At 50.0% G+C, this 26,408-nt stretch overlaps 1 protein-coding gene across 1 annotated transcript in view; it reads right to left on the bottom strand.

Annotated features, from left to right (window-relative positions):
- Nucleotides 1-973: 973 nt before the first annotated feature.
- LOC119535309 (plexin-A4) overlaps nt 974-26,408 on the bottom strand; it is a 175,457-nt gene continuing 150,022 nt past the window's right edge. Inside the window, exons 24-30 of the mRNA XM_037837742.1 lie at nt 25,070-25,173; nt 24,401-24,500; nt 22,997-23,187; nt 21,999-22,168; nt 17,789-18,001; nt 10,052-10,202; nt 974-8,050 (exon numbers count right to left, since the gene is read on the bottom strand). Of these exons, the coding sequence (XP_037693670.1) occupies nt 7,955-8,050; nt 10,052-10,202; nt 17,789-18,001; nt 21,999-22,168; nt 22,997-23,187; nt 24,401-24,500; nt 25,070-25,173 (1,025 nt within the window). The 3' untranslated portion in view covers nt 974-7,954. The remainder of the gene's footprint in view (nt 8,051-10,051; nt 10,203-17,788; nt 18,002-21,998; nt 22,169-22,996; nt 23,188-24,400; nt 24,501-25,069; nt 25,174-26,408) is intronic.

Here is a 26,408-nt window from a genome sequence, read left to right as displayed (position 1 = left end):
TGTTGGGAGCCCCAGGGTCTGTCTTTCACATTCCCTGTGCTCTTTCCTTCCTTCATTCTTTCCTTCTTTCTTTCCTTCCTTCCTTCCCTCCCTCCCTCCTTCCTGCCTTCTTCTTTTCCTTTCCCTGTTCTCTCTCTCCTTCCTTATCCTGCTTCCTTCCTGATTCACCTCTCTCATCCTTTATATTTGAATAGTAAGGACATTGAAGTTTCAAGGAGGCACCTAGTCCAACCCTCTCCATCTGAGGACCTGAAGCTCAAAAAAGCAAATTTATCTGCCCACAAGCAATCAGTTGAATGAATAGCAGAAGATACAGATTTCCTGATGCCCAGGCCAGGACTTCTTCTGTTGTACCTTCTATGTTTGCTTCCCATTTCCCCTCACCCCACCCACCCCCTCTGACACGTTATGGACCACAGATAGCATAAACCCGGCAGAGGTTCTGCTTCCCTCCTCTACCTCCACTGCCAGCCTTCTCATTCTCTTTTACCCCCTTCTTCCTACTTCTACTTCGAGGTCACAATTAGGTTCAAGATCTCCACCTTCTACCAAAATACCCTGGAGAAGGAACTGAAAAAGCATTCACTGTAAGGTGTAGCTTGCAAAGTAGATTTAAAGAGGGATGGGAATCTCTGTGTCCTCTCCCCAGCTAACTCTGATCGGTCAGTAGCAAGTGCCTGGAGGGCTGTGTTGAGAGGCCTTTGGGGGTAATCAGGAGCTGTGGGGAATTGGTGTCCACCGAAGGCCCTGAGTGGCAGCATGTTGGACCCCTCCAGGGATGAGTGCTTCATAACCGAGGACAGAGCCTTTAAGGAAAAGGATGTATCTCTGGTGGTTGAGTTTAGACATCAGGTGGCTGCAGAAAAAAGCCACACTCCATGCCATGGAGGCCACCACCTACTCATGAAGCCAGCTTTCTCCCCACCCCAACCCTTTCTGTCAAATCCAGAAAAACTCAAAATCCAAAACTGCATTTTAATTATTTTTTAATAAACTTTATTCTATATTACAAATAGTTTTTTTTTTGTTCTGAACTGCAAAATAGGAATGCCTTATATTTACATACACAGGTATACAATTAATTATAACAAAGGTACAGAAGCTTGCCTTTACCAAGTTACAACTGAGCTCCAATTTAAATAGCATAGGTTTCCTTTTTAAAAACTTTTCTTTAAAATCTTTTTTAATCTTACTAGGATATTCTTCTTTAAAAATCAAAACCAGAAGACCCTCTTCTTCTAATAGATTTCATCCACCTCTCTTTGAGGTTCATTATAACACTGTTGTCTAAAGACATGTTTTGCTTTGTTCAAAGGGTCAGTGTTCAAGGTGGGAGCTTTAGTGAAACAGTGGGGCAGGGCTGGAAGGGGATGACTGCAGCGGAAATGACCTGCCCTCCCTCCTTCGATGGCCTTTCTCTGAGACTCGAAGACCCCTGCCTGTTCCTTAAGCCCCCTATTCATTCATTCCCCTTTCTCCTCTCCCTCTCTAGCATTTGAGACTTAACTCTGGGTCATCTGACCAGGCCAGGACCCCTCCTCCCCCAACCTGGGAAAACTGAGCCATCGTCTGTGGTGGTACCCTGGAGTTGCTGGTTGCTATGGTAACCTGGCAGGGGGACTCTGCTGGAAGAGACAAGAGGCTGGTCCCGGCACATTAGAGTGGGGAGGAGAGCTGCCCCAGCAACCCTCCCTTCCCACCTCAGCCTGGAGGAGGCTTGCTTTTCACCAGAGCAGCCAATTCATGGCCAAACAAGGACCTCAGAACTCAAGGACACCAGCCCCAGGCAGGAAGTAGGGGAGGAAAGGGGCATCCAATCCAAACACTGAGTCATTGGTTTCCAAATGGAAACAAGATTCTTTGAGGTAAACTAGCTTTTCTTTTTAAAGAACGGAAGATTTAACAAGCCAACAAGTGGACCAGAACATCAGGGAAGGGAGAGGGAATGAGGGACAAATAAAGACCCATATCCCATCTTTGTTCATGTGCCTGCATTGCATGACTGGCCTCTGTGCGTGTGAGTGTTGGTAAAGTGGTTTCGGTTTCTAAAGTCTCCTTTGCACTATTCTTGAACTATATCCTCAGTTTTGAATTCTACTCTTGTAAGGGAGCCCTTCCCAAATGTGCTTGAATAGTAAGATCAAAGACACTAACAAAAGAAGTTCTAATTCTCAAAAACGAAACTGATGGAAGATGAGCTGCCTGGAAAGAGCCAAGTTCACGAGTCTATTTGCCAGGAGCATTTGCATTCTTGGGGGAGAGGGAAGCGGGGTCCCTCCATGGTTAATCTCTAATAGGGTCTCCCTGCAGTTTTGGGGATGCTGACAAGAAACATATAGGAGTTAGTAATACCAGGGTCAGCCTGGAGTCAAGACTGGAAAGAAATCAAAGGAGGTGAAGTAGAGGGAAGCTAGGGATCCCCCAACCCAGGATGCCTGGTCTACCCCAACCACCTCAATTATCTCTGCCAACACAAACCAAAAGTTTCTTTTGTAAAAAAATTGTATTCATTAAGGATTTTGTTTTGTTTAGCTTAGCTTTGCTTTCTGGTATGACCAGTCTACTCAAGGAATTTAATTGGGAGTCTAATGAGTATGCATTACATTTATAACCAAAAAAATCCTATATATTTTTCAAAGCTGGATACTCCCTCTAATAAAAAAAATAATTGTTTATTGGGGAGCAAAGATTTATAGCCAAAAAAAAAAAAAAAAGTCTCTTTTGACTGTCTGAAACTTTTACTGCAGAGATTCCTTTCCCAATGGGGGAAATGGTCATTTAGTTTTGCAGTCGAGGGTTTCGCCACCCTTGGAGCACCATGAAGAGAAGAGAGAGGCCCAACAGTGTCCCAGCCTCTTTCTGGAGCTGCCTTTTCCATTTCATCAGCCTCCCATCTTGTAAAACAAGGCTCTCCTTTGCTACACGTAGAACTCCTGGGGGGAAGGTGGCAGGAGGCACCTAAAAGGGGCAGCATGGCCAGCTCCACCCAACAATGGCGCAGGGGAAGCACCAAGAATCCCCGCAGCCAGGGAGCGTTCCCCTCGCAGCCACAGCCACGGGGTTTCCTGGCCTGTTTCTTCAACGAGGGGAAGCGCCCCCCAGCTTCTGAGGCTGTCCTCAGACCCTTGGAAGTTACTGGTAAAGAAATTTCTTTCTCCCCTTAATAATTTGGACTTTATATCCACACCTGGGATACCTACTTACTTAATCTTGAACTATTAAGACATACAAGCAAAAAATAACCCCCAAACCCTAAATAAACTGGCCACATAACAGTTAAACAATGGGGAAGGGCTGGGGCATCAGGGACCCTCAGTCACCTGTCCTGGGAGCTGAGAAGATGCGTGAGGGACTGAGAGATCTTTGACGTGAACTAGGGGCAAGAGGAAAAGATGGGGAGGGGCCTTGTGCTGGGGCTCCACTGAGCAGGGGACACTAGTAACCTGGTGGTTGTTCATTCATAGAAATGCCTTCTGGAGCCTTTCAGCTCCAGCACCAGCCTCTCACTGGGATGGCCCACTAAGGGGCGTGGTCCAGGGCTGGAGAAGGGAGTGGCTGTGGGCCTTCGAGGCAGGTGGGAAAGTGTGTTCTCGATGACTGCTACTACTGGCCCTGCACTCCAGGTAAGTACTTGACTTTGTATCCTGTGAAACTAAAGGAAGTGTCCCCTCTTACTGGGAAAGAAGAAAGAAGAAAATGGGCTTTCCATTTTGGGTCAAAGCCAGAGGTGCTTTTACCTGGACCAGTGAGCATAGTTTAGGGTTTTGGAACCAGCAGCGGAAGGCTTGCCTCTTGGGGTGGAGGCTATATGGGAAAGCAGCTGCTTGTGCAGCCTCTAGTGGGGGGCCCACAGGGCTTGGCTGGATGAGGGAGCCACCCCTCCCCCCCACTTGGGGCAGCGCCAAGGCCAGGAGGATGGGGTGGGAGGGGGCCTCTTGCAATCTCAGAGGGTTAGACTGAGGGTGTGCTGTACACGCAGAGAGCACAGCAGCATGCCTTCTAGTGGATAAACGGCCTCGGGGTGGAGGCCACGCGTGCAGGAGGTGGGCAAGAGGATCCCACAGCAGGGAGGGGGCACACGCAGAAGCCAGACATGCAAGGGGTGGGGGTAAGAGAACTAGAGAATTCGGGGATGGGAAAATCGCGGGGAGGGGGCTGCTGGGATGGACGTCAACATTAACCTGGGGCTGGGAGGTGAGACTGGGGCCTGAGAGGACGTCAGTGACCTTACCTGTCAGCAACTCCCATTTCTCCCTGCAAACAGTCCTGGACAGTCTGCCTCAAACTCTGGGATTTGTTTTAAACAATTCTCTCTCTGGCCATCGCTCCAATCAAGCATCTCTGACCTCACTCACTGGAACTCGCCCAGGAGAGACAGGGGCTCTGGGGCTGGCTCTGGGTGGGCCTGTCACTGTCACACAGGGGGTACCTTGGCTTGTGGGACACTCAGGTTATTTCTTGCCCCCAAATTTAAAACTACGCTGAAAGAAGAAGGCAAGGAAATGATTTTCCTCAGGAAATGACTGACACACTAGCTTGCAGCTATCCTTCTTGGCTACCCTCTCCCTGTTCTTTTAAATCCAGAACCCCACAAAGCCACTCCTCCCCATTTCATTTGCCAGCCTCCAGCCTGTCTCCCTCCAGCATTCAAAACTTCTACCTAACCTTGGTCAGGAAATTTGGCTGCTTGATATCCTGGTACCATTTTGACCCTAGTGTTCTCAAGGGAAGACGGGGTGTGCCCTCTGCCCAGAATTCAAGGAACTAGAGAAAGGTTCCACCTGAAACAGAACCGTGACCCTGTATACTCATTTTGTTCCACTGTGGGAGGCCAGGAGGCCGAATTTGCTGTGTGCATGCCAGCTTGCAGGGTGCCTGAGCGGCTCTCTGGGTCTCTGGCCTGCCCCAGCGGACACAGGGCTCCCAAGGGGAGACTGGAAAGATTTGGGGGGAAGGACAACTTTTTGATGACTCTGCCTGTCTTTGCTCCTAAATATATCACACGTGCACCAAGAATCCAAACTGAAGAAATGGAACACAAACAAACAGCAAAGGAAAGAGAATGTTTACAGTCAAGATGGGTGGTGGCTCTGGATGACTTCATCCTACTTTTCCAGCCCCAAGCAGCCAAAGAGACTCTGGGTGAAACAAAGTGTGACACAACCCACCCCCCACCAATTAAAGTAAAATCCGCCCCAAACCCTCCCCCAGGAGGAATGAGAAGAGAGAGGAAATGTCTTTCCTTCCCTCCTCTTTCTTCCTGACATTTGTTTCTCTGAGGTGTTTGAAGTTTGTCTTATTAACAAAAACATGGGGAAAAAAAGTTCTGTACCGATAACGTAACCATAACAGTAATAATCCAGTAAAAAATAAAAGCTCCAACAGAACCATAACAGTCTTTTTTTTTTTTTTTCCTGCCTGTTCATTTTTTTCTCTATCTGTGCAAAACTTAAAAAATAAGTCAGAACACACCCACACACACACACACACCCACACTCACACAGCTTCCTTTCGGCAGATTTGTGTTAAATAGGTTTGTGTCTCTCTCCTCCCCAACCCTTCACATGTGCAAAAATATTTTTGTGACCGAGGTGCTCCCTCGGCCCACCTCCCACATGCTCCTTTCCTGGCCTGCCAGGTCCCTGCCGTGGCTTCTTGGGAGGAAAGGAAATAACGTGATCAAGGATAGAAATTCCATGTCTCCACCTGGCACTTAATTTGCCAAAACCTTTGGTTATTTTTTCCCTTAAAACGCATTTTTTCCCATTCTCCTCTTCCTGCTTGTTGGGCTGCTTGTGTCCGTTTCCGCCCCACGTGACGGCCTGCTCTGGGTCCCCGCCATCCCATCTCCAGTCAAGCACCACAGTCCCGGCCTCGGGAGGTGACCACCCTGATTTCCTATGGACAAGCGACATCTCCGGCCCTTGTGCCTCTTCTGCCTGCCAGCACTCTGTAGAAAAAGCAAGGTTGATGCATCCTGAAGGTGCAGGGAGAATTGATGAGCAAGGGGACAGAGAAGGATAACTCCTCAAAACTCCCCAACACAGGACAAGACATCATTTTGAGCTCTTTGCCCTCTCCTGGGGCAGACAGACAGATGTACTCATTCGTGCAAATGTGCTCACACGCATGCACATACTCATATCCGAAGGGGGCTAGCATTCTTAAAAGTACAGGACTCCCCATGAACTCCATTGGAAAGGTTGTGGTTCCTTCCCTTTTCCATGTGGGGCTTATTTTGAGTGGATGGAAATGGAATGATGTCTGATGCTTGGAGTCCGAAGACAAGACCATGGACTCTTTCTCCCCAGGCCCAACTTAGAAGATGCTTCTTGTTGTCTCACAGCATGGTGGACAACTTGAGACCCGAGCTGCCAGGAGAGATTCTCGCATGTGGTGAGAGGCTGGACCAGATGGCCCCTAAGGTCCCTTCAAGATTATAGGTTTCCAGAATGCTCCCCCTGACCATCTTTCACCATAGCCCCTGCTCACCTAATACCCATTTCTGAGCATACATTTGCCTGGCTGGCTAAAATGATGGATGAATACATGTAAAGGCAGATGGAGAAATGGATGCCAGGGCAGAGATCAGCTGTATGTCCCTCCTCCCATTTCTTCAACTTGACTCTTCCATCCCTCCTTGACATGACAAGCTGGAGGCTGAGACTAGCTGGGATTTTGATTTGTTTCTCTGAGGCTGTGCTTGAGTGTGTTTCCTTCAGTGATGACTCCTGAAGAGATGCGGAAGGAGAGTGACTAAAGAAACAGCTGAGATGCTGATGAAATAATTCTCCAGGAGGTCCGGGCAGCTGAGGGACGATGTTATTTGTGTAGCAATGGCACCAGCTTCCGCAGGAGGAGCAGTGACTTGGTTGTCTCTCCTAACCTTCTATAGAGCTGTCAGGAAGGATGGTGGAGATGGAGTCATGGAGGCAGCTGGAGGTAGAATCTCCTGGACACACTTTGCATTTCACATTGATGCACAGTGACAAAGGAGGATGGAGATGCTTTCTCTAGAAAGCACATGAGGCTCTGGCAATGGACGAGACCAAGACTATGGTCGTGATTCATTTGAATTTGGAGGTGACTAGAAAACAAGAAATTCTGCTTTCAAAGTAGATGCAACTGTCTTTCCCTTTCTTCCCCTCCATGTGATATTTCTGCTGCCAGGGCCCAGATTAGGTTAGGAGCATCTCCAGGGTGGAAGGTAACTGCTGTGTTTTTTCCCCTGCCTGACTTTCCAAGGCAGGGGAAGAGACAGGATGGGCATTGGGAAGGGCTCCAAGGAGATTGGAAAACCTCAGACAGGGGCAAGGAGGCCTCTGATGCCATCCCGGCAGAGGAGAGGCAGCCCATGGAGCACTTCCCAACTCCTCACACACGCCCTGCTGTATGCAGGGAGCTGCAGCCTTTCTTCTCACAGTTGCAAAGTGACCATACCAGTGGCTGCCCCCTTGAGATGGAAATGTGGGGAGGGAGAGCCTGGCGATGTCTTCCCAGCAGAGATAATACTGAGCTTGTTGCCTCTTCCCTAGGCCAAGGTTTGGACCAAAGTGGGGCTCTCAAGAAGCGGAAGGTGAAGTAGCAGCACGAAAACGTCCTCTATCCACAGTTCCTCACTCGTGTCTGGGCCCCGCTGCCAACTCATGGGGTCAGCCAGAGCTGGGAAGGGGAGCTCCCCTTTGACATCTTCTGCTCAGGTCCCTCGCAGGGGGCCTTGCCATCCCTGGACTAACTGAGGGTTGGCGGCTTGGTCCAATCAGGTTGGCAGAGCAACTGAAAGAGAAGGGATCCCCGGAGGAGAGAGGGACAGAAAGAGGCAGAGAGGGGGACAGCGCTGCTCAGGTGATGCTGCGGACGCCTGTCGGAACTTGCACTTGGTAAAGATGATAATCTAGACTGAGGCACGGCTTGGTGTGTCCCTCCCTCCAGGGCGGCCCTGGAAGGACGGTTCTCAGCTGTCTAAGCTCATGAGGGTTATGACTTGTTCTAGTTTGTAGGCCAGTTTCTGCTTCCCACACTGATCATCATGGTCCAGAGGTCCCAGGATCTGTTGAAGGGCAGGGAACAGGGAGGCAGGTGGTTACGAGCTTGTGTGATGTCCACGTCTTTAGGGCACACAGAGACAGTGTGCATATAGTCAAAAGGTATGGGGACACGAGCATAGGCACACATTGGGTTGCTGGGCTGGGCAACGGGGAGGGGACGGCATGGGGTACAATGCGTGGGCACCCATGTGTCAATGAGCACCGGATGTCGACACATGTCATCATGTCCGAGTATATGTGTACGTTCTATTGCCCAGAAAAGGCAGCTGACAGAGGGCAGATGCCTTGCTGAAGAGATCTACACCATGATGTTACGGTTACCTGCGGGGTGAACTGCAGCCTGTTCCCGAACCCGTGTAAAAGAGTGTGGTGTTCAGCATCTAGCAGGAATGTGATTTTGTGGCAATTAAGAAATCCCATCACTCTTTTGAAAAAAGGAAAGTCCTCCCCATCAGCAACCCACAGGCTGAAATTCCACATTTAACAGAAAGTCACTTGACCTAACTTTGTGTGTTAAAAACAAATCTCTCTAGAAGAGGAATGCCTTATGTTTTACTGGTCAGTAACCCCTTATTATGTCCACCCAGGCTTTTCTGAGGTTGGACTGAAGGTGGAGGCTGATGGCAGGGAGCACTTGTGGTGCGTGATGCGAAATGCATCAGAATTTGACTCAGACTCGGGACATGGGTTTGAATAATGGTGATGCCAGTTTCCAGATGAGTGATCTGGGGCAAAACATGTCACCTCTTTGAAACCTCAGTTTCCTCACCTATAACATGTGGGGTCTACTCACCACTATCTGGCCTGGGCCAGTGGGGAGGATAAAGTCAGATAACAGATGTGAAAGCCCTTAGTCCAATGCCTGGTGCAGGAGAGTCAGCCTGTGCTGAGGGTCTCAGGGGGGCAGAGATCAGGGTTGAGGAAGGAAAAGAGGAGACTGAAGGCCTTAGGGGTGGCTCCCAGAGATTTGGATTTCATGGCCCAGTTAATGTAACTTTTAACTGGGGAAACCAAGCTGGAGTTGCCCATCTCACTGGCCACCACCACTATGTTTCAGCACCGTCGTTTCACAAAGACAAGACATTTCCACCTGGGGGTAGATGGGTACACTTGGGAACTATGGGACGGTCCTTGCCAAGACGAGGCGGGAGCAACCTTATACTGACATCCTTCCTTCTTTCCTGTTGCCATGGAGAGGTGAAAACTTTGCCCTGTGCCAGCTCTGGTCTGCTCCCAACTAAGGGACTCACGATGGTTTCCTCTCCTTTTAAGGTTCACCGCGTTGTGCTGCCCATGGCCTGTGGGACACCAGGCTGGACCCCGCTGGGGATTCATCCTTAGCCTGGGGTGCCTAGACCCTGTCTCAGTGGCGAGGCAGTGAGGGGGGCTGGGAGGAAGGAGGTGGCAGCTATGCGGCAGCTTGGAAGCAGGGAATCGATCTGAACCTGCTTGGTCTAAGCCGCATGACCAAGAAAACCACCATAAGTACCTGTGCGCCAGCCCAGAAGGAAGGCAGCGTCTATACGGCAACTACCATGTCAGGTCTCCCAACTAGAGAACACAGCCACTAAAACCACATCCCAATCTATTATGTTGATTCTGTCCTATTCCAGTTCTATTCCACCCCAGACTAGACCTTAGGGCTGTGCCCGTGGGAGTGGGGAGGTGCTCCTTTAGAGAGAATTAGATCAGAAAGTGAAATGGAAAAATAAAAGAAAAGGAATCGGGGGAGATGTGGGGGAAACATGGATAAAAAGAGAAAAAAAAATGTAAGAAGCAGGTGGTTGATTTATATGTCCAAGAGGAGCAGGGCTTGATGCAGAACTCAGCGACTGGAACGTGCCTTGTGTGCGGTCTTTGGAGCACAGTCCCTGGGCCCCGGGTGGTAGAGCGTTTCTGGAGCAGAGGGTAGGGGTTTTGTACACGTGGAGGCTGCCCAAGCAGGGTTTCCTCCCATCGCTGCACCCTCCCCTCCCAGCAGGCCCCGAGCAGGAGGGGCTCACCTCCTCGCTGTACTTGCCCACGTAGGAGAAGATCTCAGAGAGCGCGCTCATGGAGTTGAACTCGTTCATGTGCATTCGGGACTGCTCGGCCAGGTACGCGTTCATGTCCTGGTCACTGATGGCCGGCATCTTCCCGATGTCTGAGTAATACCTGCCAGGGGATGGAATGGGGAAGAAAGCAGCTGGAGTTGCCCATATGGAGGAGAGAGGAGAGATGGAAACTCCCGGCACCGCGTCTGTGGCCACACGCCCAGCCTTTCCTCATGGGAGATGGGTACTAGTGTTGTGGCCACCTGGGGACCATGGGTGATCTCTCTTCCTTCTGGACTTGTAGGTCAGATCCAGGGAGAGTCCCCTGCAGCTCTGGACGTAGGAGGCACAGAGGGAAGGAAGTGGGGGGTGGGGTGGGGACCAAGATGTTGGGAGAGCATGGACAGGAGCGGGACCACGAGTTAGGGAGAGCCCCACTGGAGGTGTCTGCTTTGCATGCCCAGTGACACACACCACACCATGGGCCACTCTTTCCCCGGCAGCCCTCTAACTAGCCCCCCCCCCCCACCTCCACCCCCATATGAGGTCTTTCTCCTCCAGCAGGATCCGAAGGCTTTTTGGAGCAGTTGCTCTTTTCCAATGTCCTCCCCTCTCTGGGGGTTACACGGGAGAAGGGTGGGGGCTTCTTGGGGAGTGAAGCTGGCAGAAGGCAATCAGTCACTGTCACTTGCAGCTGTGCACTGCTGTCAACTGGTTAATTAGAAGCCAGCATTTACATTTTTAATTTCTGCAATTTGACATTTTATGCTCCAAACCAACTCCCCCGCCAGAAAGGAGCTGTGCGGTTTCCTAATGAGGAACCAAAAGGCTCCAGTGCCCCAAAGACAGCCATTCCCCACTGTCTCATATGCACTTTGGAGCCTGGGGATGACATAAAAGAGACCAGGTAACTGTCAAGACGGAGGCACCAGGAAGGTGGGGAAGCAAACCTGCGAGTCTTCGCAGTATCCCAGCCTGGACCCCACTGAACCCTGTGGTTTCAATCCTGGAGAAAGCGAGCATTAGAACCCAGCACAGGGGAGGGTGGGGAAGCACAGGACTAGGGTGAGGCGAGTGAGGCATTAGGGCACGAAATTGAAGGAGGCGTCATGGGCAGGGTTGTGCAAGTGCAGGAAAGAATGATGAGCCCCGCGAGAGCCCCAGAACTCAAGGCTTGATCAGTTGAGCATAGTAGGGTATTCTGAGAAGCCCAGGCACAGTCTCAGCCCTGGACCCTGGCACTGCATCTCCCCAGCCCATGTCCCTCACCTCCCCAACCTCGAATCTACAAGCCCTGTGTCTGTTTCCCATCTCCCCCTTTCTCTATCAGAGGCCAGAAGCTGGGTGACAGGCTGACAGAGGCGGGCGGCACTTGTGTGCTACTCCAGCCCGGAGGCTCAAGGGTCTACAAGGGAATGACAGTTCAATTTGCTGCCAGAGCATTCCTGGGGCTGGCAAAGGCTGGGGTAGCTGCTCTGCAGACCTGTCATTCTGTCTGGAAAATGGGGAAGGCAGAGAGGGGGTGAAATGAAACCTGTGCCCTCACCAAGGGCAAGGGCAGGGCAGAGGGAAGCTGAGGGGAGTATCCCTCTGTCCCTTGTGACTCAGGTGCATGCAAGACACACTCCCCAACTGCTTTGTGGAATTGATTACATTTTGGTGGGAAGTCTCAGCCCACAAGACCAAGATAGGTGACAAGGACCAGGCAGGTCTTAGCAGCAGGGCCCTTCTCAGATAGCCTGTGGTTCACATGAACCAGTCCTGTCCCCAGCCTCATAGGGACTCTGATCCTTCAAAACCTTCTTTTAGAACCTCGCCTCCCACTTCCCTGCCCTTCTCCCATTGCCAGACCCCTGAGGGCACTCGGCTCCTTCTCCTCCTGCGTCTTGGTTCCTTTGTTCCATTTCGGAAGAGCCTGCTCTCTTCAAGGCCCTTGTCCCTTCACAAAACAGGTGTGTTGATACACAGGGTTCTGGACAATTCAATTCCCACCAATATTTTGAGGATGACATTCCAGGTATAAAAACTCCAGGGAGACACTCCATCTGTTGTCATTCTTTCTGGAGCACAGTAGATGCCGGTGCTCTGTTTCCTAACAGGAGACTCACGGATTTCAGCGGTGGCTCCCGACCTTGCCATTCCAAGGAGATTTGTGTCATTGTCCCCTTATGGGCCCACACCCACCAAGTAACATGTATTTGTCGAGAAAAGGATGATGTTTGAAGGTGATCTTGGTGGAAAACACGGATCAAATGACCTCACTCATTTTGGGCACCAGGGCCAGCGCCGTCTACACAGTGCTGGGAACACAGCTGAGTCTGCTGTAGCCACCAGGCACTTATGCTCTGCACCGCAGACAATCGGAGCTTCTGACCAGGAGGAAAAGTCCAGGTTCAAATGGTGTAACAGCCACCAGAAGCAAACACGCCTGCCGTTTCTGTGACCTGTCTACGAAACCTTTCACAGGTAGATGGATGGTTCTGTGAGGATTTTTGCAAACAGCACTAGGGCTCCTGTGGCTGCCTTTACAGGGTTTCTGGATAATTCAATTTCCCACCAATATCCTACTCACGACGTTCCAGGTATAAAAACTCCCTGGGTGTGTGACAGCCCTGGGGAGGGATCAGTGGAAACAGCCCTCTCTGTCCCTGCACAAGGACTCACCTTGCAGCGGGGCACTAAAAGCCCTCTCCAGTTCTCCAAAAAGAATACCGAAAACATGTGACGGTGTGTTACGGGTTGACTCATGTCTCCCCAAAAATGATATTTTGAAGTGCTGAGCCCCAGCACCTGTGAATGTGACCTTATTTGGAAATAAGGCCTTTCAGGTGTAGACAAGTCAAGATGAGGTCATTCCGGGGTAGGCTGGGCCTTAATCCAACGTGACCAGTGTCCGTATAAAAGACACAGAAGCAGGGAAGACGGGCAGAGACGGGGGTGATGCTGCCACAAGCCAAGGAATGCCTGGGGCCACCAGAAGCCAGCAGGGGCAAGGAAGGACCCTCTCCACAGCGGGGAACATGGCCCTGCTGGCCCCTTGATTGCAGACTTTCAGAACCTTGGGTGAACTTCTGTGGTTTTAAGCCACCCAGTTTGTGAAACTTGGCTAGGGAAGCCCTAGGAAATTAATACAATGTGTGTATGAGAAAGAGAGCATATAGAGGTGGGGGTTCAGAGTGCAGGGGGAAGAGGGACGGGTTCCAATCTTCTCCTTCAAAGGTAATGGGGTGACCTGCCCCCTCCCCCCCCTGGGACGTGCTCTTCATTGTCGTCTCTAACAGTCAGGTCTCGTCTGCGCTGAGCAGCTCCAAGCTGCAGCCCCTCCTCCGTTGCTGTTGTGTTGAGGAAGCTGGTTTGGACTAGGGCATGTCTGTGGCCACATACTAGCCCACAAGTGGATCAACCACCTGCCCTCATGTTCAGCAAGCTCTGAATCAGCTGAGCTGAGCTGGGTGGCTCAGGGGCCCAGACTGAAGTGGGGCTTGGAGTTTTGCAGGCATTCTGCCCCATTCTCATCCCAAGTCCTGCTTGAGCTAAGTGGGTGTGTCCTCTCGGCAGAGCTTTGCTGACCCGGCCTGGCTCCCTCCCCAACTCCCCTCCAGGGCTCTGTCCAGCCCCAGCCCCAGCCCCTGGCCAGCACCCTCTGGAGGCTAAAGACCCTGCTGTGGTACTCTCTCAGCTGTGTGCACTACTGTTTCCTTCTCTGCTCTTGCCTTGCTGGGCTCCACCACTGAGAAGCCTTATTGATTGTGAAGAATGCAATTAAGCCCCATTAATGAACTTCAAACAAGTGGTATCAGCTGGCTGTGCAGTGAGGAGGGGAAAGGTCAGCCTGGGTCCCTGTACTTGAACTTGCTTCCACAGGATTTCTGTCTGCAGGAGAGAAGACACCGGTGCTCTGAACTCCCTTCCCCCCAGAACCCCCTGGAGCCACCCAGAGCCTGGCAGACTGGAAGGCCAGTTGAGGCCCAGCCTGCTTGGGGGATCTGGGTCCCCTCACCAGCCTTACCCAGACCTCCTTGCTGAGCTTCTTCATCCCTGGTCGGATGTCAGCACCTCTCTGGCCCCAGCATTAGTCCTCTGGAGGTGCTATCAAGGGCAAGGCCCCAGAATAGCTGAATTCACTGCTGTTGACCAGTCTGCAGTGGTGTACATGTGTGGGCCTCTATGGGGTGGGTGAATACCAGCAGAGATCCTGGACCCCAATGTGTGATGGCCGGTGTCTCATCTCTGCCTTTAGGATGGCTCTAGAGTGATTAAGGAGATGGTCTGAAATGTCCCAGACTCTTTGAGAAGAGTGTGTGGCCATCATCCTTTTAGACACCTCAAGGATGAAGATGGAGACCTGGGAGACAGTCAGAACCCCATGTTCTGCTGTCCCCAGATACTTACCTTTCAAGGCCCTGTGCAGAAGTCTTTTCCTCTGTGGATTATCCACTGACCTCTCCAGGCCTGGCAGAATGATGCCCTGACTTCCCGAGCTCCCAATATCACAGCTTGTGGGGCCTGTTGAGTACATGCCCCATGTGTCCTCCTTGAGCATGAAAGCCATGAGGGAAGGATCAAGTCTGATCCATCCCGAGTTCCCAGTGCACCCATGAGAGCGAGCCACAAATGTCTGACCCATTGATTAAAGGATAAGTTAATGAAATGTCTATACCTCGCCCCCAGTACTGCTCCCAGGGTGGACTGTCATGGTTTGATATATTTGAATGGATGGTTTCTTTAGGAGGCATATTTAAATGTTTAAAATTCTTCACTTTTTTCATGCCATGACATGTGTGATGGATGACATTCAAATGTGTAGCCCGGCTGTGGTTCAATTCCCAGTGGACTGACTGTGACCCCACTGCCCACTCATTTCCTACATGGGAAAGACTATTTGACTGCGAGTGAGGCTAATGTTGAGAGGAAGGCACTACCAAACTCTGAAAATTTAACTGCTGCTGGAAATGAAGTAGAAATTACAAATGATCATGACACACAGTTTGCAGTGACAACACTGTTGAGTCCAGCTTCGTGAGATGACTGTAGAAATTAATTCTAATGGAAAACTCAGAGAGTCATCTCTATTTCTCTAGATTTGGCCACAAGCAAAAGCTCCAATACTTGGGAGACAGAGATTCTGCAGTGGGGCCACAAATCACTAGCATCACAGGATATCTGGAGGCAGGAATGGGATGGAAGGGAGGGTGGGAAGATGGGCTGGAGGCTGGGTCCATGGAGAATGTCCAAGAGGCACCAGGCAGCACAGCTGCTGAGACAGTCACCTATGTGTTCAACCAGCAGAGTTAGTGAGGCCTCCTGTATTCATATGCTCTCCACACCCTTTGAAGGGAGGGCTGGAGAGGGCAATCTCTGTATCTTAGTCAAGAGTCTTAGCCCTCCCAAAGTGTGCACAGCATATCAGTGAACCACCAAGTCTGGGTCCTGCACTGGAAGGACAGATCATGCAGAAGAGTGCCAGTCCTTCCACAAAAGGAGGGCTTTCTACCACTATTCTCTTGCTTGGGAGGCTGCCAGTACCCCTGGCAGGGTGAGGTGGGAGGTCCGGCTTGCTTTGGACCCTGAGTGAGCTCTGCCCTGCTGGCTTCACCCCACCAGGGAACCAGACCAGGCTTTGAGGCCAGGCTCGGGGAGTGAGAGTTGAACTGATCCATTCATCTCCAAGTGAAGGAGCATTCTGGGCTTGAACCTCCAGACCTGTCTGGGCTTTTTTCCAGATCCCTCCATCTTGACACCCCCACTCCAGAATGAGATGAGAATTTGGGACGTAGAGTAAGCGAAAGACGACTTTCCCAAGAGCGCCATTGGTTGCTAAGAGACTACTGGGATAAGAAATGGAAACCATCAAGCCACTCCTAAAAATAACCAAATGGACTGGGGTAACTCACGACCTGGAGCAGCTGCATGGCAGAAATCTCATTTAGCACCCAGCAAAAGGGAGACCATTAGCTCGGCGCAGGCATTAGCCTCACCTCCGACTAAGGGGCCGTATTCGGGAAGTGTCCTCTATGCAGATGTTTCATAAATGCTCCCAGCCCTTCACATCCCTGATTCCCTCCTCCGTGCCTGGGTCTCTATCACAGTGACATTGTATCAGCGCCTGGATCACCAATAGCCCAGCTGCTGCCTCGTGCCTCTCTCTCCCTGCTGAGGAGCAGGCTGACCACACAGGAGGGCTGGCTCCTGGCAGCTTGATTGTCAGAAGAATGAGCCACCAGAGAGAAGTGAGAGCTTCTCTTGGTGACACAGACACAAGGACAAGAGTTAGCCCTGTCCCCTATGGCCAAGGCTGAAAGCCCACCACATGCATCAGTGGGAAGAGGGAGGGAGACTGGCAAAGAACAGAGGGAAAACAAAATTAAACCTTTTAGCAGCACTATGTTACTGAGGAGGCTAGGACTCCAGGCCTCTCAGCTATTCCCTCTGCACAAGGGAAGGTGATTTTCAAGTATAAAGACGGAAATTGTCTCTACCAGGGGCAGAAAGATACTGTTCATTTTGTCTTCAGTGGCCAAGTCAAGAACAATTTCTGGTCCCTTTTATGCTTCACAGAGGTCCCAAGTCTGAGCTTCCATCCAGGATCCCTATCTTTAAGCTATTTGGGAAAAAGAGAAAAGGAGTCTAAAAGGAGGAGTACCATATACAGTTGTGTAGGTTGCTCACTGCATAAAGGTGCCGGGCTGAGAGGGAGAGCAGGGGCTGAAACTAGCCCTTTGCTTGGCCAACCATGCACTCTGGTGTGGAGCTACATCCTCTGGTAGGAAGCGGCACCTTTCTTAACTCATATTGAGGTGCCACATGGCAGAGGTTCTGTCTGAAAGTATCACAGAGAGTGGAAAAGAGACTTGGGAGTCAGCTCAGAGGCCTGGGATCTAGTGTCATCTTGGCTACTTAAGTAATATTAGGTGATTACTTCACCATTCTGCATGTACTCCTTCACCTTCACATATGTAACTGAGGATAAGAACTCCTGTTCTTTTAATTACATGTTTATGTAATAAATAAATAAGACTTAATCCAGGGGCACAGCTCAGGTGCTTGGCAAATGGGGCTAATCTGTCCCAGACAAAGCATTCATGTTCTTCACTGGGAGTTAGCTTTGTACTAAGAAACACCAGCTGCACAGCTTACAGGGAGACCTTTAGATGCAGGTGAGCAGTGTGATTAGACCAGGGCCACTGGGACAGAAAATGCTGCAAGGCCCATGGCATTGAACTCTCACCCCATGGGAGTAAAGGGGCTGGGACTGCCATGAGAAGCTGGTTGAGAGAGCGATTTTGGCATTCACACAGAATGCTGGGAGAGCTGCCAGGTGGATGGGAGCACAAGAGTGGGCAGAGGCCTCTAGTCTTTCTGTGGCAAGACATTATTCTCATCTTCACTTGAAGTCTCATGATCACATGTTTTTTGGTGGGGATTGCTGCCAGGAATGCCAGAAGGCATTTCAGCCACTAAGATGCGGGGCCTTCCATGCGGGGATACAGGGCACAGTGCCAACTTTTAGCCAAGCTTCCTGGGTCCTGTCTCAGCTGACAGTACCACTGGGGGTTGGGTGGTGGGTGTTGTGATTCTAGGATCAGGCTTTCTGAATGACCAGTCTGGAAGAATCAGCCTTTTGGGGGGACTGAGGGAGATCTCCAGTCAAGGGAAGATGCTTGCTCCAACGATGGAACTGAATGGACTCCCTGGCCCAGCACTCACCTCTCCACCCAGTTCTTGTAGCTGGGGATGTCCTTGGCATAGAGCAGCTTGTTGGAGGGGGAGTCCTTGCCCAGCCGGTGCTCTGATGTGGAGCAGGAGTCCATGAAGGTCTGGGCCACCACCGAGAGGCAGGCATCTGTGATGCTGTTCTTGTGGATGTCAAACACAAACTGGGGGTTCTTGATCATGTTGACCCAAAACCTCAGAGGCAGGCTATGTGGAAGGAAGAGGCAGACCATCAGGGGAGACTAGGGAGTGGGCCTGGCACTTCGCTGGCAGTCTCTGGAGAAAAGCAAGAAGGCAAGGGAACAACCCATTCTTAAGAGCCTTCTATATGCCAAGAATTGGATTGCCAGTGATGGGATGTCATGATTGGTGGGTACTAGAACTGGGCTTGACACCCAGCTCTGTCTAAATGCAGGGCTCATAATCTTCTCTGATACCACAAGACCTTGTAAGAAGTGGTCCGTGATGTGTGCTGTAAAGTGGAATTCCCAATTCTCTACTTACTGCCTGACTCCATGCCTGACACAAGGAATATCATGTTGGAAAACTTTAAGGAGATAGCTAGGAATCTATGCTCCATATCTCATTCTCTGCCCATCCAATGTATGACTTGGAATAGGTCACACCCTCCTTCCCAGCCTGCTGATATCGTCTTATTCCTGCAGTGGGCACTGGGGTTGAGCAGTTTAATTGTAGCTGTTCAAGATTTAGCATCTCTAAGTGGGCATACTTCAAAACTTACATTCAGCCACCTCACCTTTCCCATGGTGCTCCCTCACCTCTTCCAGGTAACTTATATCACACTTACTGTGGAAATAGGAACTGGGGATACAGTGACAACTAGGACACATCCTCTGCCCTTAAGAAGCCTGCATTCTGGTGGGGGTCACAAGGAAGACAGAATACACAACCAAGCACTTGCTCTGAGAACTAAAGGTGCTGGAATGGAAGAATTGCAGGGTTCAATATGGGCCAAAGGGGGGTGTTAACAAGTCTACCCAGAGGGGAAGTAGTGGGAAAGCCTTCAAAGGGGATGGCACTTGATGGCCTGAGTTTTAAAAGATGCACTGGTGTTCCTTAGCTGGATGAAGTCTGGAGGAAGGGGTAAGAGAAAGTATTGCAGGTAAGGGAATCAGCATAAACAAAGATAAAGAGGAGAAAAAAGAAATACAGTATGGTCTACTATCTGTAAGAAAGGGTATACCAGGGCATCGGAAGAAACTGGCCTCACCTCTTAGCTGCCCCTCTCCCAGTCTGCCCCTCCAATTTCTATGGCTTCTATCCCACCTGCCAAGACCCAGGTTAGGGGGCAGGGGTGGTGCCAAGCAAGATTTCACTCATTTCCTTTCCTCTGCCCCCACACCTCTGCCTTCTGCCAGTTTTCCTAATGTTTTATTGTTGTTTGGTGGTTGTTTTCACTATTGGCAATAGTTATGTTCTTACGTGCTTGGTTTGCCTCTTAGAACTTGAGCTCTTTGAATTAAATGATTTCAATACAGCAAGTGCCATATTTCTATATTTGTTGCATCTCCCAGCAGCCCAGACATACACATAAAACAAATGCTATGAATCTAGTAAGACCTTGCATTCAGGGTTGCAAATCCATCAACAAGTATTTTTTAGGTTCTTATAATGTGTGCACACAGGTCTTTGGTTTTTTTTTTCCCCCTACTCTGCAGATATTTAATCACTAACTAAAAAAATGTCCACCACTTGCACACAGGTCTTGAACATGAAAACACTGGGATCTAGCAGTGGTAAGTAGCACCTCCTTCATCAGAGGAAATCCAGAACAGGAAACACTGCTCCCCTCCAGGAACAGTGTCAAGAGCTGTGATCAGCAGGTGTGAGTGTCACTGCCGCTGTCCAGGCTTCCTGATGGGGGGCCATGGGCAGGGCCTGGTCCTTGAATGAAGGGGTCCCGGCTCCCCAGCTATTGAAGTCTCCTTTCCACATTTTCCTATTTTTTCTAAAAGTACTACCCAGAAAACGGACTCTGGGATTCCATATTTATCCTTATTGGTTGTTTTTCCCCAACACTACTCCCCTCCCCCTCCTTAACCCAGTTGAGCTGACAGGCAAATCAAACGGGGAAGACACCCTGCACCCAAGGCTCCTGCCTAATGAAATATTAGCATATTATTAACATTAGTGGTGGCACTAATCTCCTGTTGATTGCAGCCACTCAGGCTAAATGAGCAGGAGGTTTATTTAAAAGAGAAAAGGTAGGGGGACATGGGAGAGGGGGAGGGGAGAGGGGAAGTTTCAACTTGGATCCGGAATAAGGAAACAATCTCTTTTCAACCAGGGACAATTAACTCTAAATCTATATGCAGCCCTCAAAATCCCTGGCCTAAGGGCTTCTGACCCAAGGTAGGGACCACTCGGGGACAGAGGACGTGTCCTTTGATGAAGGAAGGGGAGCCCGGGACCACAATCTACTTCCTGCTTTCCTTCATGCAGTACTGAAGTTCTCTGGGATAACAACCGAGTGCTTGCAAGGGCTGGTGTGAAGGGAGGCTCGCTCTTCTCCCCAGCATCCTTGGCAGTCCCACCAGGAGGTAAGGGCTGAAAGCAAATCATTTAGCTGTCATTTCAGATGATGCACTTGTAATGGGTTACTTAGAGAACGCAGGGATGCTTTGGACCAAAATGTCTGGGCAGAGCACTTCTTATATTCCACAGGCTGCTGCTGTTCAAGTAGGGCAGGCATTAGGAAGACCCTCAGTGACAGACAGAAGCAGCCCGGGTAGGCTGGGGACATGCCCCCTGAACAGCCTCTGCAGACGCACGGTAAGAAGTCTGGGAGAATAAGCACAATCTTCCCTGGAGGCAGGCAGTGGGAGAGAGCAGATCTGGGCAGGAGCTTTGAAACAGCAAATGGGCTTGACGCAGTATTGCGGCACTAAGTGGGGAATCCCGATGCTAAGAGTTTTAGTTCAAAAAGGTTGGAAGAACTCCACAGTGGAAGGTCTTCTCTCACCCAAGAGTCAATGTGGGTGCAAACTCCACTCTTCAGTTCTATAAAGTCATCCAGTGCCCTGTTCCTGCTGCTTGACTTCCCAATTTCAGCAGAGAGTGTCCCATTCTCCAGGTGAAGGAGATGAGGTGCCAGACCAGGCTACTCTAAATAAAGTTTCAGTGCCACAGCCTGGTTTCTGTCTTAATATACATTTTGGTTTGGGGCCCAACACTAGTTTTCAGGGTGCCTGGTGTGCCTCCTGAGTCAGGCTCATCTAGCCCTTGCTAGGTGCTGGGCAACAGGCCCACGCTGCCTCGGGCCAATGACCTGGGACAGGCACGGTGGCAAAGCTAAGGAGAGGCAATTCTGGAACTGATGGGACTAAACAGAAGCCAGCTTTGCCGACGTAGAACGCTCAAATACAGACCATCTTGGTTCTGCCTCTTCATCAATATTTATCGAGTCCAAGCTTTGTGCAAAGTTCCACAGCAAGGATTCAATACTAGCATCTGACCTTGCAGTTTCAACCCTGAAACTCAAATTAGGCACCGATGAAGGTAAAGGATGAGGTATGTTAATAGGAGAGAGGGGCTCCTAGAGGGTCAGTTAGCACTTAGAGAAATCTGTTGTTGCAAAAGAAGACAAAGTAGTAGTGGGAAGGTCTCCTCCCCAAAGGGAGCATGGAAAAGGAATTTGTGGGAAGGGAAGACTACAGCTTCTGGAATAGAATAGAAATACCCCTTGTTCACCTAGATGCCAAGAGGACTCCTAGGTGTGCTTCAAAATTCAGCTTAAGAGTCACCATTAGAAATTGCCCTCTACAATCAAGTAGCACACATACATCTTCTATCGTCACATTTATCTCCGTGTCCAAACAGCTGGCTCCTTTGTCTCTGACCCTCACCTGGCAGCTCACCGAAGGCAGTGACCACGTCTTATTAGTCCACGTGTCCTCGGTATCTAGCATCACGACAGGTACACAAGAGGGTTTGAGGACAACATGCTTATTATTGTTTGCTCATTTAGATAGTTCAATAAATGTTTTAAATGATCAAATGATTGATTGATAGAAAGGAAGGATGGACCGAGTGAGTTGGCTAGAGGTAAGTGAGAGAGGAAATGAGGACAAAAATAGTAGAAGAGGCCTGCACCCAGTCCCTGCTGGCAAAGGTAGAGCAGGGCCAGCCCTTCTTGTGGAGGCCGGGAGTCCCAGGATGGTGGGCAGAGCCACCCTTCACTCACCAGTTACTCTTCCAGGTGTGGCGGACGTGCGGGTCGTGAATGCCATGCTTATCGGCCTGCTCATCCAGGAAGTCAAACATGTACTTGATGGCCAAGGGCAAGGCAGAGCCACGGTGGGCCGTGCTGAAGATGGTCTCAAAGAGGTCATCCACAAACTTCTGCAGCGTGCCCTGTGGAGGGGGTGCGGGTTCAGACACAGCCAGGAGCTTAGAGGATGGGGAGGGGACGACAGAGAGCGGCCTGCTTGGGTGAAACTGGGTAAGCCCCTGTACTCAGTGTTTTATTCCCCCCCTTGCATCTGTCTCTTTCACAGATTTAAATTTTCCCTGCACGTGGAAAATACATATAACGCTGACGACTGGACATAAGTAAGCTTTCCTCTGCCAACAACATGGTTTGGTTTAACACCCTTTGGCGGTGTTATTTTAGCACTTTTCACAGATGCTAATGAATAACTCACTTGGTCAGAGCAGACAAACACAATCTGCTGGTTTTGTTTGGGCACTCTTCACAGTGGCTAATGAACAGTTACTCATTTGGCTCTGCAGAGAGGAGAGGGGAGCCCAGTCCCAGGAGTGAAAGACCAACTACAAGCATGAACTGTCCCCAGAATCGGCCTTAGAAACTGTGTCGGGAAATTCACTGATGGAGACCAAATTTCATTGCTAGAGATTGGACATGACACTCCAGAGATGAAGTCATTCATTCTTTTATAAGGCGTGGTGGGAGAATGTGCAGAGATTGTGGTTAGTGTCCCTCTATTCAAGAAAGGGCATAGGGAAGGGGTGGACACAAAGCTCATGTGCCAACCCTGGTAGAGTTTGCCTGCAGCACTGGGTTGGGAAGGATTCTGAGGCTCTATGCTGGGAAGGAGTCCTGGGACTGCTTAGCAGAAGACGAGAATAGAGGGGTGCTAGCACAAACACCAGGGATTTGGCATCTCTGGGGGGTGATGAAGCCCTTTCCCACACTCCACATCCTCCCATGAAGTCCGATACCTTTGTGGCCAACAGTCGTGTCAGATAGATCTCAGACACCATCTTGCTTCCCCGGTCTCCTTCCTTCTGGTCCCCATGCTCGTGGTTTTTCACCAGGTGCCACATCTTGACTCCGCTCTCCAGGTCGGGGGTGATCATGGGAGTGCGCGAGCGGAGGCTGTCGGGACTGCCCGTGTACCGGATCATGTTTTCTGTCAATGCAATGACCCTCCGTGTGTGAGGCCACTCAGCTTCCGGCATGGGGACTCAAAATACACCCCCTGCTCCAGCCAAGGCCAACTATCCTCTTTCCCCTTCTGCAATTTGCAGGAACCATCACCTCACCTCGGTTTAGTACATTCCCCCAAACTGGGATGCCTTTCCCTGTTTGCGATAAAATTTATCACGTCCGGGAAGCCGTGGCTAAGTCCACCCACTCGGATTCCCCCTCCTTCCTGTACCCTGCATCATGTCAGTCTTAATTATTCAATTTGTAAAAATGTAAGCTTGTACTTTTCTACTTTTCCTTGTAAAAGTTCTCAAGTCATTTTTCAGGATGTGTTCTGTACAGCCAATTAAATACAGACTTAAGGGCAGGCAGCCTGCCTTCCTTAATAAACTCTGACCTGCTAACCTTTACCCTATTCTCTGGCCTGAGCCGATTCTTCCCACGTATTTGCTGAAACTCCAGTCTTGTGGGGAGGGGTAAATGAGTATTGAACAGGAAAGGAAGATACACAATCGTCCTATGTGTGTGGGCACCAGACTAGTTGTTTTTCTATATATTATCCAGAAAATGCCCTGTGAAATAGCTAATTTTTCCATTCTCTGTTTACTGATGAGAAAACAGCAGCTCGCGGTGTCAGGTGACTTGCCCCAAAGCACACTGATGAGGGCGGAACTGGGCTGTATTCTGATCTTGTACCATATCCAGGGCCCTTTCCCCTCCACCACAGCTGATTTAGACCTGAGTTTGTACCTCTGCTCAATTGCTTAATAACAGTGTGACCTTTATAAGTCATTTAGCCTCTTTGCATCTGAGTTATAATTTACTAATCTACATAATAGGAGGAAATAATAATTATTTAATTCGCTGGATTGTTATGAACACGATATGAGATCACGGATATCACAAAAGTGAAAGCATCTTACAGACTGTAAGACACTTGTGAAGATAAGATTTTAAGGTTTTCTTCTTTTTCTCAGGGATGAAGGTCCTGCTTCTGCATCAGAGTTACAGGCTGGAACGAGGAGCCCTCTTCCCCACTCGCCTATGGTCAGACTGACTTGACCCCCACACCCGCCTTCCCTCCAACGCCTCCCCAGGGATCTGGGATCTGCCCACTGCCTTCCATCTGTGCTGCCTTTATAATGACAGCTGCTCAGGACAGCCTCTCCTCCTAGGACGGCTTGATGACATCTTACCGTATTTACTTGCTGAGGTCCTGGAGACTGTGGAGTTGTTCACTGCATTATAGGCTGTCACCTGCTTGGACACTAGAGCCACCACGGAACCATCTGGCACCTATAGGGGAAAAGCTTCTAAGGGCATGGGCACAGAACTCTGTCACCCCAGGAAATAAGGACAAATCAGGACTAACTTGGTCCAAAGGGCAACAGGTGCCTCGCTGGAGGACTAGGGAGCTTTGGAGGCTGTCAGCTTTCCATGGAAGGAAACAAGACACAGATCTGAACACTGAATAGTATTCTGTTTTGTGGCTTGCCCTTGGAGTGACTTTTGGCAAGAGATCCTCACTAGCTTTCTCCATCCTGATGCTTTCCTTGGAGGCCACCTAGCCTTACCTTAAACGCTCAGGGAACTTCTAAGGAAGGGGCTTTTCTTGGGGATTCTGCACGTGCCCTGCAGGAAGCATGCATGCCAGCATCTTATCTACAAAGGGGACAGGGTTTTCTTGGCTGGGTGACATCAATTTCCCCAAAATTGGGAAGGAAACATGAAGTGCTGGTGAAGAAGGGGACTTAGGGTTTGGCGTCTCGCCTTGGAGAGATCCTGTTATCCAAGGAAATGGATAACATTTCCCAGGAAATGGATGTCTCACTGGTTAGCTTCTCCCGCCTCCACATTCGCCTCACCTGGTAATGGGCCAGGGTGTTCAGCCTCTTCCAGTCATTTTCTATCTTGGTGGTGATGTCTTCATCCTGCAGGATCATCCTTGCCCCACTCCCTTGTCGCCACTCTAGGAGGGGAGAGCAGTGGCATCTTAGAGAGGCCCTCTGGCCTCTCTCTCGGGGATCCCAGGGACTTCTGTGTAAGTAACATCTCAAGGATGTGTCCATGGGCAGACGCTTGCAAGAGAATGGGAAGTGTCTGCCTCATAGACACTCTGAGAAGCCCTGAATTTTAGTTCTGTTTGTGAGCCAATGAACTGAGACAAAAGGGGGATAACATCCCCTGTCCTCCTTAGCCCACCCAGTTTGCTGTGAGTTGGCCACATCTGCAAGAAGTAGCAGCTCAGAAAATATTAACTGAATGAATGAGGCAGGGAAAAGCACTTAAAGGTCTAAGCAAATTCAAGGTGGTATTACTACAGCTTGGCTTATTTGTTTGATCATAAGGTGTTGGAACTAATGAAATCCAGGCTGCACACCTGTCTCTGTTCCGGGGGTGTGTCCTGCACCCTAGAGCTGACAGGTGGGTCATCCATGGCAGAGTGACTGTGTAAAAGTATGTGGCCAGATCAGCAAAATCCATTCTTATTTGAAGGAATAGACCTATCCCCATAAAGTTGAGGTTGATCATATCATCTTTATAATCTACCCAACAAGTAATTACTTTATTATGTAAGTATTTACCTGCCCGTCTACATTCTCCTGGTGCGTCCAAACACCTACAACACGTGGGCTCACTGATGGATCACATATGGGGAAATAGGAGACTGTTTCTCATCAGCCAAATCCATACCACCACATACGGCACAAGACGTGTAGATGGAGAATTGCATGTTCCAATCTTGAAAGGTACACACCTGGAAATCCATGTGATTTCCAGACACACACTGGCTCTCTCCTGTATGTGCATGTGTACACAAAGATACATACACATGCAAGCACACATACTCACAAACATGCATAGACACACAGACACACTCGTGCACACACACACACGCCCCAGTCTCATGAGCACCAGACAGGAAAAATGGCCTCTTAAATTCAAATGTGTTCCAGCCAAGAAGCCAGCAATCTGGTTTCCAGGCAGCCAGGGTCCTGCTTAACTGCTCCCAGATGCGGATACTTCTGAAATGTCTAAAGAATGCTGGGCTTTTTCAGAGCACAGGAAAGTGCTGGAATGAGTTACCTGGAGGTCCTTGCCTGACCCTGGCCTGGAAATTTCCTGTGGCCCACAGAGATGCATTTTCAGACTCCTTACCCCACTCCCCCTCCTGTTAAGGCTGAGCTGTGGGTCCACGTTCAG

This window comes from Choloepus didactylus, chromosome 5 (assembly GCF_015220235.1).
Source record: "Choloepus didactylus isolate mChoDid1 chromosome 5, mChoDid1.pri, whole genome shotgun sequence".
Lineage (NCBI taxonomy): Eukaryota > Metazoa > Chordata > Mammalia > Pilosa > Megalonychidae > Choloepus > Choloepus didactylus.
This window is presented reverse-complemented; position numbering and strand designations above follow the sequence as displayed.